Source organism: Rhineura floridana, chromosome 7 (genome assembly GCF_030035675.1).
Source record: "Rhineura floridana isolate rRhiFlo1 chromosome 7, rRhiFlo1.hap2, whole genome shotgun sequence".
NCBI classification, from domain to species: domain Eukaryota; kingdom Metazoa; phylum Chordata; class Lepidosauria; order Squamata; family Rhineuridae; genus Rhineura; species Rhineura floridana.
The window spans coordinates 3,976,272-3,991,358 of NC_084486.1; the positions used below are offsets into that span (position 1 = coordinate 3,976,272).

At 40.9% G+C, this 15,087-nt stretch overlaps 1 protein-coding gene across 2 annotated transcripts in view; it reads right to left on the reverse strand.

The window, feature by feature from the left end:
• Window positions 1-15,087, reverse strand: part of CHUK (component of inhibitor of nuclear factor kappa B kinase complex) — a 69,378-nt gene that overhangs the window by 1,363 nt on the left and 52,928 nt on the right. For both annotated transcript variants that reach the window (XM_061634737.1, XM_061634738.1), the window contains exons 16-20: window positions 12,071-12,120; window positions 11,315-11,411; window positions 10,130-10,277; window positions 9,703-9,839; window positions 7,975-8,074 (exon numbers count right to left, since the gene is read on the reverse strand). In XM_061634737.1, coding sequence (XP_061490721.1) covers window positions 7,975-8,074; window positions 9,703-9,839; window positions 10,130-10,277; window positions 11,315-11,411; window positions 12,071-12,120 — 532 coding nt within the window. The remainder of the gene's footprint in view (window positions 1-7,974; window positions 8,075-9,702; window positions 9,840-10,129; window positions 10,278-11,314; window positions 11,412-12,070; window positions 12,121-15,087) is intronic.

The following is a 15,087-nucleotide window of genomic DNA, read 5'->3' on the forward strand; positions in this document are numbered from 1 at the left end:
AAACGAATGCAGGCCAATCCAGTTGGTGATCAATATAAAAGGTGTACACCATTCTAGTTTTGGGTGCTGGCTCTTCTCTTCTTCTGGCTCCTGATTTTGCCCAGCTGCAGACAAAAGTTGCAATCCAACACATGTCTACTCAGAAGTAAGGTCCACTGGGGTCAAATGGATCTACTCCCAGGTAAATGTGTACTGGATTGCAACCTAAAAGATTTAACCTACTCCATAGTTGGATTGGTAACTATGATCTAATATGCTAAGGAACATAGACCTTTTTCACAACTAGATGGACTGGAGGAAGTTAGGAAGAAAATATGGTATATACTTTTATAGATTGCTTTGTCAGTGCTATATCATTAAACCATTAATTCTGCACATCATTATATAGCCACAAGAGAAGCTGTATAATACAGCCAGTATGGAATTTTCACATTCCACTATGTTAAATTGAAAATACCCCCCATGCTACTTTCTGTAAGTTCATTTAAAACAAAATCGTAAAGACTTACAGTCCTGAACTCAGAAACACTTGCTTAACAATCCTCTAAGTTTTAATGGCGATACGCAAAACACACAGAGAGAATCTAGAGTTCAAAATCTAAAACAAGAGTAAAATAATTCAGACCCCTGTTGGACTTTCTTCTGTCAATGGTCTCAAAATTTGTTGAAATTAATTAAAAATCAGCTATGTTCACAGAGTACCCATAATCCTGTTCCTGACCTTGCCCCATACTCTGACCATCTTCTTTAGTTTAAAAGTTTTTAAAAAATGCATGGCTGATTTTTAAGAAAATTAACACTGGAGTCTATGACAGCACAGGCACGTTCAGTAAGAACCAACTGTCAGTGTTTTAAAAGCAAGACTATTTGGTTTGGTTGTTTGGATTAAAAAGCCACACATTTATTCCACTTTAAACAATTGTGGCTTCTCCCAGAGAATCCTGGGCAGTGTAGTTTGTGAAGGGTGCTGAAAGTTGTTAGGAGACTCCTATTCCCCTCACAGAGCTCCGGTGGCCAGAGTGGTTTAACAGTCAGCCCCTCTTCTCGGAATTGTAGCTCTGTGAGGGGAATACAGTGTCTCCTAACAACTCTCAGCATCCTTCACAAACTATACTTCCCAGGATTCTTTGGGGAAGCCATAACTGTTTAAAGTGGAATAAATGTCTGGGTGTAGATATGGCCAGGGACAACTTTGGTTTAAATTCAGTGGGAGACTACATGTGTCTGTTGTAGAATAAAAAGGCAGAGGGAAACCCCCCAAAATAATAATAATGTTAACAATTCCTTTTGGAAAGGAAAGAGGCTTTCTCTCTCCCTAGTGCTCACCCATCCAATATTATCCTCTCCCTCCTTCTCCCCCCTCCCCTCCCCCAGGTCAGTTTCATCTATCCTAAGCATAATTACAGAGAAGTAAATTCCATTGAACTCAATAAGCATTCAAGTGATCAAATCTGCCCTCCCCTCCTCCTATCCCCTACCTCTCCACTCCATTCCCCTCCTTCCCCTCTCTCCCTCCTTCTCAGCAAACTTGCACAGATCCTACTTCTTATCTCCCAGATTAAAAAGCAGAGAAATTCACTAATAGCCAAAAAAAAAAAAAAAAAAAAACCCTTGCGGTTTAAGAACATACATATAGCCAACAGATATTTCTATCAAACTTTAAAAAGAAGGGCAATTGGGCAGCTCTAGTGAATGCACTAGGGCAGCAGGAGACCTGACCTCCTGTTTGAGATATTGTACTGGCCTACACATTTTTAAAAATATGCACCCACAATTTGGGTTGGTCTTTCACCGTCCAATCCACTTCCTATGTAGCTTGGAAGAATTTGGTAACATGTGCCTCTGAGCACCTTTCACTGGTGGAACTGCTTTCAGGCACTTAAGGATGAGACTGGGGGACAGCCTGCTGAGGAAGAATTACAAGAGATTCCACGTGACAGTTAGCAAGAGGTTGAAGCTCAGTCAAGCAGAGACAATGAAATCACGCCCTACAACAAGAAGAGTAGTGGTAGTGGGAGACTCCCTACTACTTGGGACACCTGAGTATGGCAAGAAGACCCATGGACTCGCCAAGTATGCTGTCTCCTGGAGGATGGATCTGAGATGTGACTCAGGGGTTGCTGTCACTCATAAACTCATCCATTTAGGAATGAATGATATTGCCAAGTGGAGCTACAAAGAAATCACATCAGACTTTGAAGCTCTGGGAAAGAAACTCAAGAACTTTGGGGCCCAGATAGTTTTCTCATCCATCCTTCTGGTACTTTGAAGAGGAATAGAAAGAGAAATAAAAATACTCCAGGTGAATGACTGCTTACAAAGGCAGTGCTGACGTGAGAGATTTGGATTCTGGGACCACAGGCTACACTTCCTGGAAGTGATGGGTTGCACCTCACAAGGACTAGGAAGAATGTGTTTGGCCATAGGATGGAGAACTTCATCAGGAGAGCTTTAAATTGAATCCTAAGAGGGACAGAGACATAAAGTTGGCAGTAATAACTGGCGAAGCCTTGTGCACAGCAACAGGAGCTAAGAGAACTGCTCTAATGCGGCCCAATAATAGTCTTCATGAAAATGTAGGAAGGAAGCCAGACCATAAATCACATGGCCTTCAATGTCTACATACTAATGCCCAAAGTAAGGGAAACAAACAGGACAAACTTGAACTCTTAATACAGGACAGTAAATACGACTTGATAGGTATAACTGAAACTTGGTAGGATGACTCCTATGACTAGAATACAGCAATTGAAAGATATAACTTGTTCAAAAGGAACAGAAGGCATAGAAAGAGAGACCAAGTCACACTACGTGTTAAATATATATATATATATCCCTGCACAGAAATATAGGAGGAATTACCCTGGTAGCTCCACCAAGAGTATCTGGATGAAAATAAATGAGGCAAGGAATAAAAGGAACATGGTGGTTGGAATATACTACTGACCACCCAATCAAGGAGAAGACGGGATCAAACTTTTGAAAAGCAAATTGCAAATTTTTCGATGAGGCATGATGTAGTAGTAACGGGGGCCTTAAATTGCATGATATCTATTGGGAGACAAAATTATGTCAAATACAGCCCCTCCAAGAAATTCCTGACTTATGTTGGAGATAACTTTCTCATACAGAAAGTGGAGGAAACTACTAGAGGATCAGCTATCCTTGACTTGATTCTAACCAACAGAGATAATTTAGTGGATGAAGGGGAAGTTATGGGAACTCTGGGGAAAGTGACCACATTATACTTGAGTTCTTGATTTTAAAGGAAGCAAAAGCTAGAAGTAGCCATATGCATACCGTGGACTTCTGGAAAGCAAATTTTAATAAATTCAGAACAATGATAAGGTTCCATGGCAAGCTACCCTAATGAGAAAAGGAGTCCAAGATAGGTGGGAGTTTCTAGAAAAGGAAATTCAAAAGGCACAATGGTAAACAATTCCATCAAGGAAAAAAGGTGGAAGGCACATATAGCAAGTGGAAGGAAGGCCAGGCCATAAAGGAAGAGTACAGACAGACAGCATGGAATTGCAAGGATGGTATTAGGATGGCTCAAGCTGAAAAATAAGCTGAGGTTAGTTAGAGGCTAAAAGCAACAAAAAAGCTTTCTTCAGGTACATCCATATTAAAAGACACAGAAAAGAAATGGTGGTACAATTACTCAATGGGGATGGCAAAATGGTAACAGGTGACAAAGAAAAAGTGTTAATTCTTACTTTGGCTCAGTCTTCCTGCAAAAGAGGGTCTATGACCCTCCTGGGAAAAGTGAAGCTGAAGGGGCAGGATTGCAGCTTGAGATTGAAAGATAAAATGGTCAAGGAATACCTAATTACTCTGAACAAGTTCAGATCTGCCGGGCCTGATGAACTGCATCCACGAATAATGAAGGAGGTGGCTGAAGAATTCTCAGAACCTCTGTCTATTATCTTTGTGAACTTATGGACGATGGGTGAAGTGCTGGATGACTGCAGGAGGGCTAATGTTGTCCCTTCTCTTCTCAAGGCTAAAAATGCTTAGTTCTTTCAAGTCTCTCCACATAGGGCTTTGTTTCCAGTCCCCTAATCATCCCTGTTGCCCTCCTCTGAACCTGTTCCAGTTTGTCTGCGTCCTTCTTGAAGTGTGGTGGACGCAGTACCCAAGATGAGGCCTAACCATTGCCAAATAGAGGGTAACTAATATTTCAAGCAATTTGAAAACAATACTTCTGTCAATGCAGCAAGATTCTTCTGGCATGTCATGTTGCTGAGCCAAGTATTCCCCATCTTATAACTGCATTTGGTTTCTTTTTCTTAAGTGTAGAACTTTGCATTTATCCCTGTTCAATTGCATTCTGTCGTTTTCAGCCCAATGCTCCAGCCTATCAAGGTCCCTTTGAATTTTGTTTCTATCCTCCACAGTATTAGCTGTGCCCCCCAATTTTGTATCATTTGCAAATTTGATAAGCATGCTTTGTACCTCCTCATCCAAGTCGTTAATAAAAATGTTAAAGAGCACTGGGCCCAGGACCGAGCCCTGTGGTACCCCACTCGTTACTTCTGCCCAGTTTGAGAAGCAACCATTGATAAGCACTCTTTGAGTACGATTCTGGAGCCAACTGTGGAACCACCTGATAGTTGTTCCATCCAGCCCACATTCAGCTATCTTGCTAATCAGAATATCATGGGGCACTTTGTCAAAAGCTTTGCTGAAGTCGAGATATATTATGTCCACATTATTTCCACAGTCTACAAGGGAAGTTAACCGATCAAGAAATAAGATTAATTTGGCAGGATTTGTTCTTCATAAATCCATGCTGGCTACTTGTAATCACTGCATTGTTTTCAAGGTGCTTACAGATTGACTGCTTTATAATCCGCTCCAGAGTTTTTCCTGAGATTGATGTCAGGTTGACTGGTCTGTAGTTCCCTGGTTCCCCCTTCTTGCCCTTTTTGAAGATAGGGACAACATTAGCTCTCCTCCAGTCATCCGGCACTTCACCAGTCCTCCATGATTTCACAAAGATAATAGACAGTAGTTTTGAGAGTACTTCAACCAGTTCCTTCAATACTCTAGGACGTGGTTTATCGGGTAGCACTGACAGCACTGTTCAAGTGCTTGAAAAGTTGGCACACACAGAGGAGGGCCAAGATTTCTTCTTGATTGTCCCAATCGAGGAGAGGACACGTAACAATGGGCTCAAGTTACAGAAAGCCAGATTTCGGCTGAACATCAGGAAAAACATCCTGTTAAGAATGGTACGACAATGGAACCAATTACCTAGGGAGGTGGTTCTGCACCTAGGAAAAGGAAACCAAATGCACAATTATAAGATGTGGGATATTTGGCTCAGCAATACTACATGCGAGAAGGATCTTGGGAAACAGAATATGAGCCAACAGTGCAATGTGGCTGCAAAAAAGGCAAATGCTATTTTATGCTCCACTAACAGTAGTATAGTTTTCAAATTGCATGAAATATTAGTTACCCTCTATTTGGCAATGGTTAGGCCTCATCTTGGGTACTTCGTCCACCACACTTTAAGGACGCAGACAAACTGGAACAGGTTCAGATAGAGGCAATAAGGATGATTAGGGGACTGGAAACAAAGCCCTATGAGGAGAGACTGAAAGAACTGAGCATTTTTAGCTTTGAGAAGAGGAGGAGACTGTGGGGAGATATGATAGCATTCTTCAAGTTTTCCACACAAAGGAGGGCCAGGTTCTCTTCTCGATCGTCCCAGAGTGCAGGACACGGAATAATGGGCTCAAGTTGCAGGAAGCAATATTTCAACTGAGCATCAGAAAAAAGTCCTGTTACAGTGGTACGACAATGGAACCAATTACCTAGGGAGGTGGTGGGTTCTCCAACACTGGAGCATTGAAGAGGCAGCTGGACAGCCACCTGTCGGCTATGCTTTAAGTTGGATTCCTGCATTGAACAGGGGGCTGGACTCGATGGCCTTATAGGCCCCTTCCAACTCTACTCTTCTATTATTCTATGAACTCCAGGAACAGACAAATACATTTAAGTTCTTTACAACAGAGCATGAGAAAGGTTTGATCATATGGAACAGATTAGCCTTCTTATATAAATTGTAAATGTTGTAAGCCACCCTGAGTGGTGCTTTTGCACCAGAAGGGTGGAATATAAATGCTTTATATTAGAATAATGAAGAAAATATGATAAAGGAGTAACAGCATGCCAGCTGTAAGGATCCTGCAGCTTTCCTGTTAAAACTCTTTGAACCGTCAATACTATTAAAACCAACAGCGAACTACTCAGCTTTTTGGTAGAGAGAAAAAAAGAAATTATTCCCCTAAAGAAAAACATCTAGCACAAGAACATGAGAAATGACAGAGAGGCTAATTTATCAAGAGACCTAATGGAAGTTTTGTGAGTGTTTCAAGGGTAGTTTCCTACCATCAAAACCAGAAAGGCTGAGAACCTTGCTAGAATACTAAAGGAATTAGAAACAGCATATGACAAAGGTGTATGATTGAATGGAGTTTATCATGAGCTTATTGAAGTCAAACACATTTTTAATTTGTTACTATATGCTAACAAATGCGTTTGATTTCAATACCCCATGATCTGGATTTGAGACTCCTTAAAAATGCAGAGTGCGCTATGAGTTAGACAAATTGCTTCCCTCCAGAGAGGTAGCTGTGCTAGTCTGTAGAGGCAAACACAACTAATATGCTTGTCTTTGTCTAGGCAGCTTATGCAAAACTGACATTCACATGGCCAGTCATATCTATGGGATCCTCACCAGTGAAAAGCAACTTCTAGAGAACTTGTAACTGGAGAAGTGATGCTCAACTCACCCTCCTCATAAGAGTAAATTCCAGCACATGGGTTCCTACCAACACTTTCTTTGTGAGCAATCAATGCAAGACTAACATCCCAAGTACCTGCTTGTTGCAGTAACTGTCAGCTAGAAGCACTCCACCTATGTTTCAGAAATCCAACTTTTATTAGACAAAATAATTTGGGATTCCTATTAGCTGGCAGAGTAGCCAACAAGTGCAATACTAGAAAAATCCTTAGTGCATTTGGGTAAGATTTATATTCTGACATTAACCCCTTTATCTCTGACAATTAAGTATGCAGAAACTAAAAAAGTCTCTGCCATTTAGCCGTTATGAGTTGTTGATAGGGGAAAAATATCTAAAATATTTCTCTCTATAAGTTTGATGGAAGTCACCTGAGAAATTTGTCACTCTCTTGGAAAATTCAAAACCAAAACTGAAAGGGTCATTAGTGAAAACAAGATATGGAAGAGAATACAATGATTTTAACCCCATTACATAATTGTGAAATATGCTAAGACAGTTGCAGAGTTGAAGCATGAATGATGTGCCAGGAAATGTCTGTGTCCCACACAGAAAATGGAAGCATGCACAGGTAATCATAACTGCTAAGTGCTTTCAGACACAGTGCTGGGATATGACGAGATGGAATGAGATACACAGCGGAAGATCGCCATCTTTACCCTTCCTTCCCTCCTCCTCCTCCCCCCAGGATAGAAGCGATTATCCTGCCCCATCACACAGTCCACTCAACAGGTGTCTTTCTTGTTGGTTTTCAGAAACTGAAAGGGTTAAGTGTCTTGAGCAAGCAGGTGGAGAGTTCCGAGTGTTCAACGATTATTTCCATGTCAGCTAAAATGGTGCAAAGCAGGGGAAGGAAATTAATGGACCCTCTTCTTTCCCTATCCTCAGCCCAGAGGACTAAAACTGAACTTTTCAAGAGGATCCTGAAAACATGCCCCACAGTTTTACTATCTTCTCATAAAAGCTCTTAAACAAAACTGAAAGAGCCATTCCAGCTCAGCCCTAGTTTAACCGAATAAAGGTGTACGTAAGAACTTTTCATGCCTTTCCCTACCTTTCAACGGTAGGAGAAAAACAAAGTCCCTGCTGAATCACCTGCTCATTTTACTAACTGGTATTCTCCTTATTCAAAATCAATACCAAGTGGAACCCTATGACTTACCATCATGCTGTTATTCTGGTCATGTTTTGCTTCTTGTATAATAGTGCTAAAACTGCCAAGGTAGCTTAGATTTTCTTTTATCAAATGTGTAAAAGGTGACCTGAAAAGAAAAACCAGAGAAGAGGCACTTTAAATTCCAGTGAATTTCACCTGTATAGACTCAAAACACTAACAAAAAAAAGGGGGGGGGCGAGAAGACTCCTAGATTAGACAGACAGACAGGCAGGCAGGCAATGGTTCTCAGGTATTGAGTGTATGTCATTTTTAGAAGCTAAATTCTACGTCTCAGATACTCAGCTACTTATCAATGTAGGTAATTGGAAATGGTTCTGAAAGCCACACTCCTGAGTTGTTTTTAAATCAGGATTCATAATGAAATATTTTGGCATGCAATGCTCTTCATTTAGGCTTCTCACAGTGGCCAAAGAAGGGTAAAGGTCTGTTAAAGAGAAAGAAAAACCTGCTGTGTTCTATATATAAATAATACTTCCTAACTTTCGTGGCTTCAATTATCCATGCTCTGGTAATCTCCAATTGGACTACGGTAACCCATTATATGTGGGACTACCTCTGAAAGGTCTGGAACTGGTAACTGGGACTGGGCATTATGAGCATATGACACCAGTACTGGGGCAATCTGTCATTCCAGGCCCAAATTGAAATCCTGGTTTTAACCCTGAAAACCTGAAAGACTGTTTGTCTCCACATATGTCTACCAGGATTCCCATGTGGATTACGATGTTCATCGAAGGCTCTTTTTCAAATGCCCACCAGATGAGGTACAGATGTTGCTCAGGGTAAGCATTTTCATTGTTGGTATCTTGATCACGGAATACTCTCCCCAGCAAAGATTGCCCGCTACCTACTTAATTTTTTTGGCGCTAGAATACTTTTGTCTTTTCCCAGACCTTTTCATCTGTTTTAAGTGACTTCTGGTCAAAAGATATTATGCTGCTTTCACATCGTTATTGTTGCTATGGTCTGAAGGCACATGAGGCCACCACCTTGCTGAAGGCAACCAGGTCTGGGTCTGGGTCAGTGCCTGGATGGGAGACCGCCTGGATACCACATGTATGCCACCACCTTGGATTCTCTGATGAAAGAGAGGTGGAGTATAAATGTAAGAAATAAATAATAAATAAATAGGTTTTGTTGTATTATTAAAATTGTTTTATTATTCCATTTATATGAGCTGCCCTGCAAACTTTATTGAACGCTAAACTATAATGCTTAAAATGAACAAACATATGAAGAGATGCCTGCCAGAGATGAGATGGGCTGTTGGCATGGCGATTGCATTTGTGGATTCCTGACTACATTGTAGGCTACTATCACTGATTTCCATGATGCTTCCATCTCCAAAATTTCAAATTATATTTCAGACAAAGTAGGAACACATAAGAATAACATTTTTTTAGTAAGATGGATCTCATTCATCAACCTGTGTGAAATGAAATTCACAATGGTATAGAATAAAGCAAGCTTCTCCCGACTTTGTAGCTTACACAAAATAGTAAGATTTTATGTGAAAACCATTCTGATAAATAAAAAATAAAAATTGCGAATAAAAAGGATTATCCTAACAGAGTAAACAGAGTTTGGTAAATGCCATTTATGTACCATGTTTTGACCCGGAGTAAGCTCTCTCAGTATTACAATTTTTGTACGAAGCAAAAATGACTCAAGTATGGTTGTGATGAGCAGACAAACTGCTACTTTTAGGCTTACACATTTCTAGAGGCTTCCACAGAAGAAAGAGGGTGAAGCACATTTCCTGGTGAGGTTTGTGAGAGCAATAAAGGCACTGAGGATGTTACTGTGCCATCTACGCTGGAACTAACAGGAGATTTTGCAGAACTCTGGGTCTATAAAAAAAGACAGTAAAATAATTCTCAATTTTCAGATCCAGTGAGGAGAAGTCATATACAATTTCATCCACCAATTGTTGGCTTTCAGTATTCACATTCGAAGTAACTATTTCGTCCTGTAAACACAGCAGTGAGATTTACACCATGATCATACATTCTTTCTTTGAAATAAATCCCATGTAATTTTACCAATTTCAGAAATCTCTAACAGAACTTTTACACCTCTGAAGACATATGCATATAGGACGTCTTCTCAGTGCTTCTGAAACTAGAGGATACACCCTTACACAAGCAATTTTCAGCAAATGCCAGATTTCCCGTTGCCTTTTGCCTTGCATCTGCATCACTGAATTGTCAGCGTCTTTGATGTTATTCAGAGCCACTTCAATCTTTGGAAGCAAATCAATAATCTTCTGCTTACTACCCAGCAGTTTGCTGTGATGGAAAAAGAATAAAAAAAGTTGGGCAACAACTTTTTGTCATCTAAATAGGAACAAAATGTATATAAGCTTTTTGGAAATTACCAGAGAAAGATACAATGTGCATTTTATGCGTGCAAGGATCCTGTGGTTTAGAGCTTTCACCCAGGCTTCTGCCTGCATTGTTCCCTCAAACCACAAATTCTCTGGCCATTTCACCACCTTTTCCTTCAGTCCCTTTAGGCCTCTCCACAAGTTACTCGCTTGAAGGGCACAGGAGAGCTAGGAACGGGGCAACACTTTTATCCCTGCTCCCAACCTCATGTCTTTCTTTCACCAAACACATGCTGTGTGAGAAGAAAGCCCAAGCTGGAACTCCACATGACTGGGGGATCTGATCATGCAAAGCCCCTACTTGTGAGCCGACACTTGCATGCTGGTCTTCCTTCTCACATAACCGCTGTACATGGATTCATTACCACCCAATTATATTATGAAGTTTGGATCAGGATACTGTAGCTATATTTTTATAAAACAGGAATCAATGAAACAATGTTTTCCTAGGCCGGTAAAACACCATTTCATGTGTTCTACGTACCAGCACTCCATGGCTTTACAACTTCCCAGTACCAACATTTTAATGTAATTTCCCAAGTCTTTCAGAGCCTACATACCTTAAAGCAGAGTTGACTAACATGGTCCTCTAGCTGGATTTCAGCTTCCATCATCCCTGCCACTGAACATGGTGGCTAGGACTGATGGCTCTGGAGGGCCTTAAAGACTGCCTATTTCTCAGTGTCAAAAATAAAAAAATTGTAAACAGGCGTTTAGTGCCTGAAAACAGATTTTGAGACATTTAGCTGTACATATTTAGTGATGATGTTTCTCAAAACTGAAAATAACTATTAACACTGTAACACTAAACATGGATATAGAGTGGACACATCTTAAAACTCTGCACTGACCTAAGGTGTCCTATGGACAGCCTGCCTAGTCAGACTTCAAGTTGGAATGAAGATGTGTGAATGTGCAAAAAGAGGTTGTGCATTATACCTAAGATGTTTGAAGAGTTCCTTGAGCACCCGATCTTGACTGTGAACTGTATGGACAATTATCTTCACCATCTCTGTACTGTCACTGTAGGAATGATCTGAAAGGGATACCTGTCATGTGATCAGAACAGTGCTCCTCTTAAAAGGCATTGGATTATAGAAATTAATCATAAACATAAGAAAAAAACAAACACTGACAAAAGAAAAACTTTTTTGTTACATAAATTGTCATTTTATGTTACAAAATACTAGTTAGTTGTTGAGGACAAGTCTGAAATTGGAGGTTTGATAAACATAGCTAGAATATCTAGTAATCAAGCAAACCTTTAAGTTGTAATTATTGCCTCCTGCCTCCTCTTATTATTTTGCAATGAGTTTCACAAACTATTGAAAACACCATTTAAAGAAATACGACAATGAAATATTTGTGTGGAGAAAAGATGGAGATACAAAATTAAAAGTAAAATTGCAGAATCAGGAAAGAAAGAGAGCTACAAATTCTAAATTCTCACCCCCTTACTGGGATCAGCTAGAAATTGTCATATAAGCTTAGGAAACTAATGAACAAACATGCACGGTAGATAATTTTTAGGTGATTCAGTTGCTCAGTTTTGCTTTTTCTAATCATTTGTTCAATTAAACCAGCTAGAATGCTCCCAAGCTTACTTAACATAATTTTGTTAAGAGCACTTGCTTGCCATTCTGTTCTTTGCAAAACCTCCCATTTACCACCAAGTGTTCTGGAGCTATTCCATACCTGGAGGTTTTGATTTTAATTGCTTGTAGAGTTCTATGGCTCTTTGTTCACTGTAAAGAGATAAAATTGTAAATACAGTTTCCTCTCCAATTCTCTTTTTGGTGCCAAGTGTGACATTTCTAGAAATGAAATTTAAAACAGTGAAGTGTTACCTTTGGTTAGGCTAATCAATCAATCAATGTAGAGGTATGAAAGATTTAAGTTAATATAGACAGATGGTAGAATGTAATGTTGTTTGTTTTATATTTTTATATGTTTTATATTTTTATAGGTTCTTGTTTTATATTTTTATAGGTTCTTAATGATGTGTACTTGTTTTTATCTGGAAGTCGCCTTGAGTTCCAGTTTGGAAAAAGGGCGGGTATAAATAAAGATAACAATAACAATAATAATGGTACCTAATTCTCAGCATCATATCATGACTTCCACTCTAACTCAAGACAGATGAACAGTTCCGACAGATGCAGGCCTATCTGCAGGAAGACCCAATCTTCTTTTCCGTTCTCACGGCCAAAACTGGCTCTTCATAAGTCACAACACAAGATCATCCAAGACTTTCATTACTGAGTGACTGCATAGCAAAACAGCAACCAGCCAGTGAAGTTTGTGCACCAGATATCCAAAATGAACCAACTGCTAAGCTGTAATGCACTTGTGTGAATGCACACAATGTGCAACTGTCCCCCAGGACAGATATCCAAGCTGGATCAAGGAAGGACTGGTTTCAGTTATTAGACAACAACCGTTTTAGGACACCATGTAATTAACTATAATTTCCTAGCAAGGTTACACACCACAGCAGGCAGCAACCATGTTGAAATAGCAGAAATGGCACTGATGTAAATCCCAGAACAGATTTAGAGGTTGCATGGGGGAAGATCCATGGACTCGCCAGGTATGCTGCCTCCCTGGAGGACAGATTAGAGATGTGACAGAAGGATTGCCATCACTCATAAAGCTCACTGACAGATACCCTTTCCTTCTCATCCATGTGGGAACGAATGATACTGCCAAGCGGAGCTATGAAGAAATCAGGTCAGACTTTGAAGCTCTGGGAAGGAAGTCAAGGACTTTGGGGCCCAGATAGCTTTCTCGTCCAGTCTTCCTATACTCAGAAGAGGGTAGAAAGCGAAATAAAAATACTCAAGGTGAATGACTGGCTACAAAGGTGGTGCCGATGCAACAGATTTGGATTCTGGGACTATGGGCTATGTTTCCAGGAATATAGACTGCTGGCAAGTGATGGCTTGCACCTCACAAGGACTGGGAAAATGTGTTTGGCCACAACATGAAGAAATTCATCAGGAGAGCTTTAAACTGAATCCTAAGGGGCAGGAAGATGTAAATGTATTATTTATTTATTTGATTTATATCCCACCCCTCTTCCCAGTAGGAGCTCAGGGCAGCAATGACTTGGCAGTAATGACTAACAAAGGTTTGTGCATAGTAAAACGAACTGAGGGAAGAGCTGTAATGAGGTCCAGTAACAGTCTTCATAAAAATGTAGGAAGGAAGCCTTGTTCAAAACTGATAACCCGAAAACAAAAAAAAAGACACATACAGGAAGAAGAAGGAAGGCCAGGCCACAAAGGTAGCACGGAATTGCAGGGATGAGGTCAGGAAGGCTAAAGCTGAGAATGAGCTGAGGTTAGTGAGAGATAAAAGCAACAAAACAGCTTTCTTCAGGTACATCCATAGTAAAAGACAGAGAAAAATACAGTTACTCAATGAGGATGGCAAAATGATAACAGGTGACAAAGAAAAGGCAGAAGTGCTCAATTCCTACTTTGGCTCAGTTTTCTCCCAAAAGAGGGTCTATTACCTTCCTGGGAAATGTGAAATTGAAGGGGCGCAACTACAGATTGCTAGACAAATGGTCAAGGAATGCCAAATCACTTTGAACGAGTTCAAACATCCAGGGCCCAATAAACTGCATCCTAGACTATTGAAGGAAATTCATGAAGAACTCTCAAAACCGCTATTATCTTTGTAAAGTCATGGAGGACGGGTGAAGTACATAGTGGTCCATACTGTGCTGAGGTATGGCGGGGACTTGTGGTGGTGACTGTGTTTGAGTAAAGAATGACAGCATGCCTTGTAGTTGTGATAGGAACTCATGAGACAGCTGCAGCCCCGGTGAAGCGGATTGTTGCACTTGTAGAGGCGGCCCAGTAGGCTGTGACGATGGATAAGCCCTGGGCGGTAATATGGGTGGTGGCTGGCTGGTAGTTGGCTGTTCAGGAAACCCAGCAAAGTCCTCCTCCTTGGAGGAAGCAGTGGGAGAGTGAAATAGATTTGTTAACTGTTCCTTGGCTGCTCCATCGAGAGCCGGAACAGAGACATAGCGTGGGTGCTTGGTTTTGCTATGGCTGGAAAGATGTTTTGTTTTGGCAACCGCTTTGGTGTGGTTATGCTTGGCCGCCTTAGATGGTTTCAGCTTGGTTGCCTGAGTTGTCGCTGGCTGTTCCGCCATCTTATATTTTCTATGGGTTTCAGTACACGGCCACGGATGGGGCAGAATGCACAGACCTGAACAGGCTCAGTACACGACCACGGATGGGGTAGAATGCACTGCCAGATGGCTAAGTACATGGCCACGGATGGGGCAGAATGTACAATGATAATAGTGTTGGTACACGGCCACAGATGGGCCAGAATGTACAGTTCAGACAGTCCAGGTACACGGCCACGGATGGGGCAGAATGTACAGTTCAAATAGTCAGGTGCACAGCTACAGCCTTGATGATACAGTCACAATTGTACAGGTTCAAATAGTTGGAATGATCAAATAGTTGCAAGAAGCAGCAGCAGTAGTCGTGTGGTAGAAGAACCCGTGTAGAAGATAGGATCCTCTCTGCAGCACACATACAAGGAGCCCTTTGCCAGCTAGACTCCCCTTCGTTTAGTACTGAATAGGCTGAACAGAAAGAGCGGGGGAAAAGGGACAAACAAAATGGCGCCCGAAAAAAGAGCGGGAAAAAATTCAATCCAAAACGGCGGATATGAAGAAGGAGCAA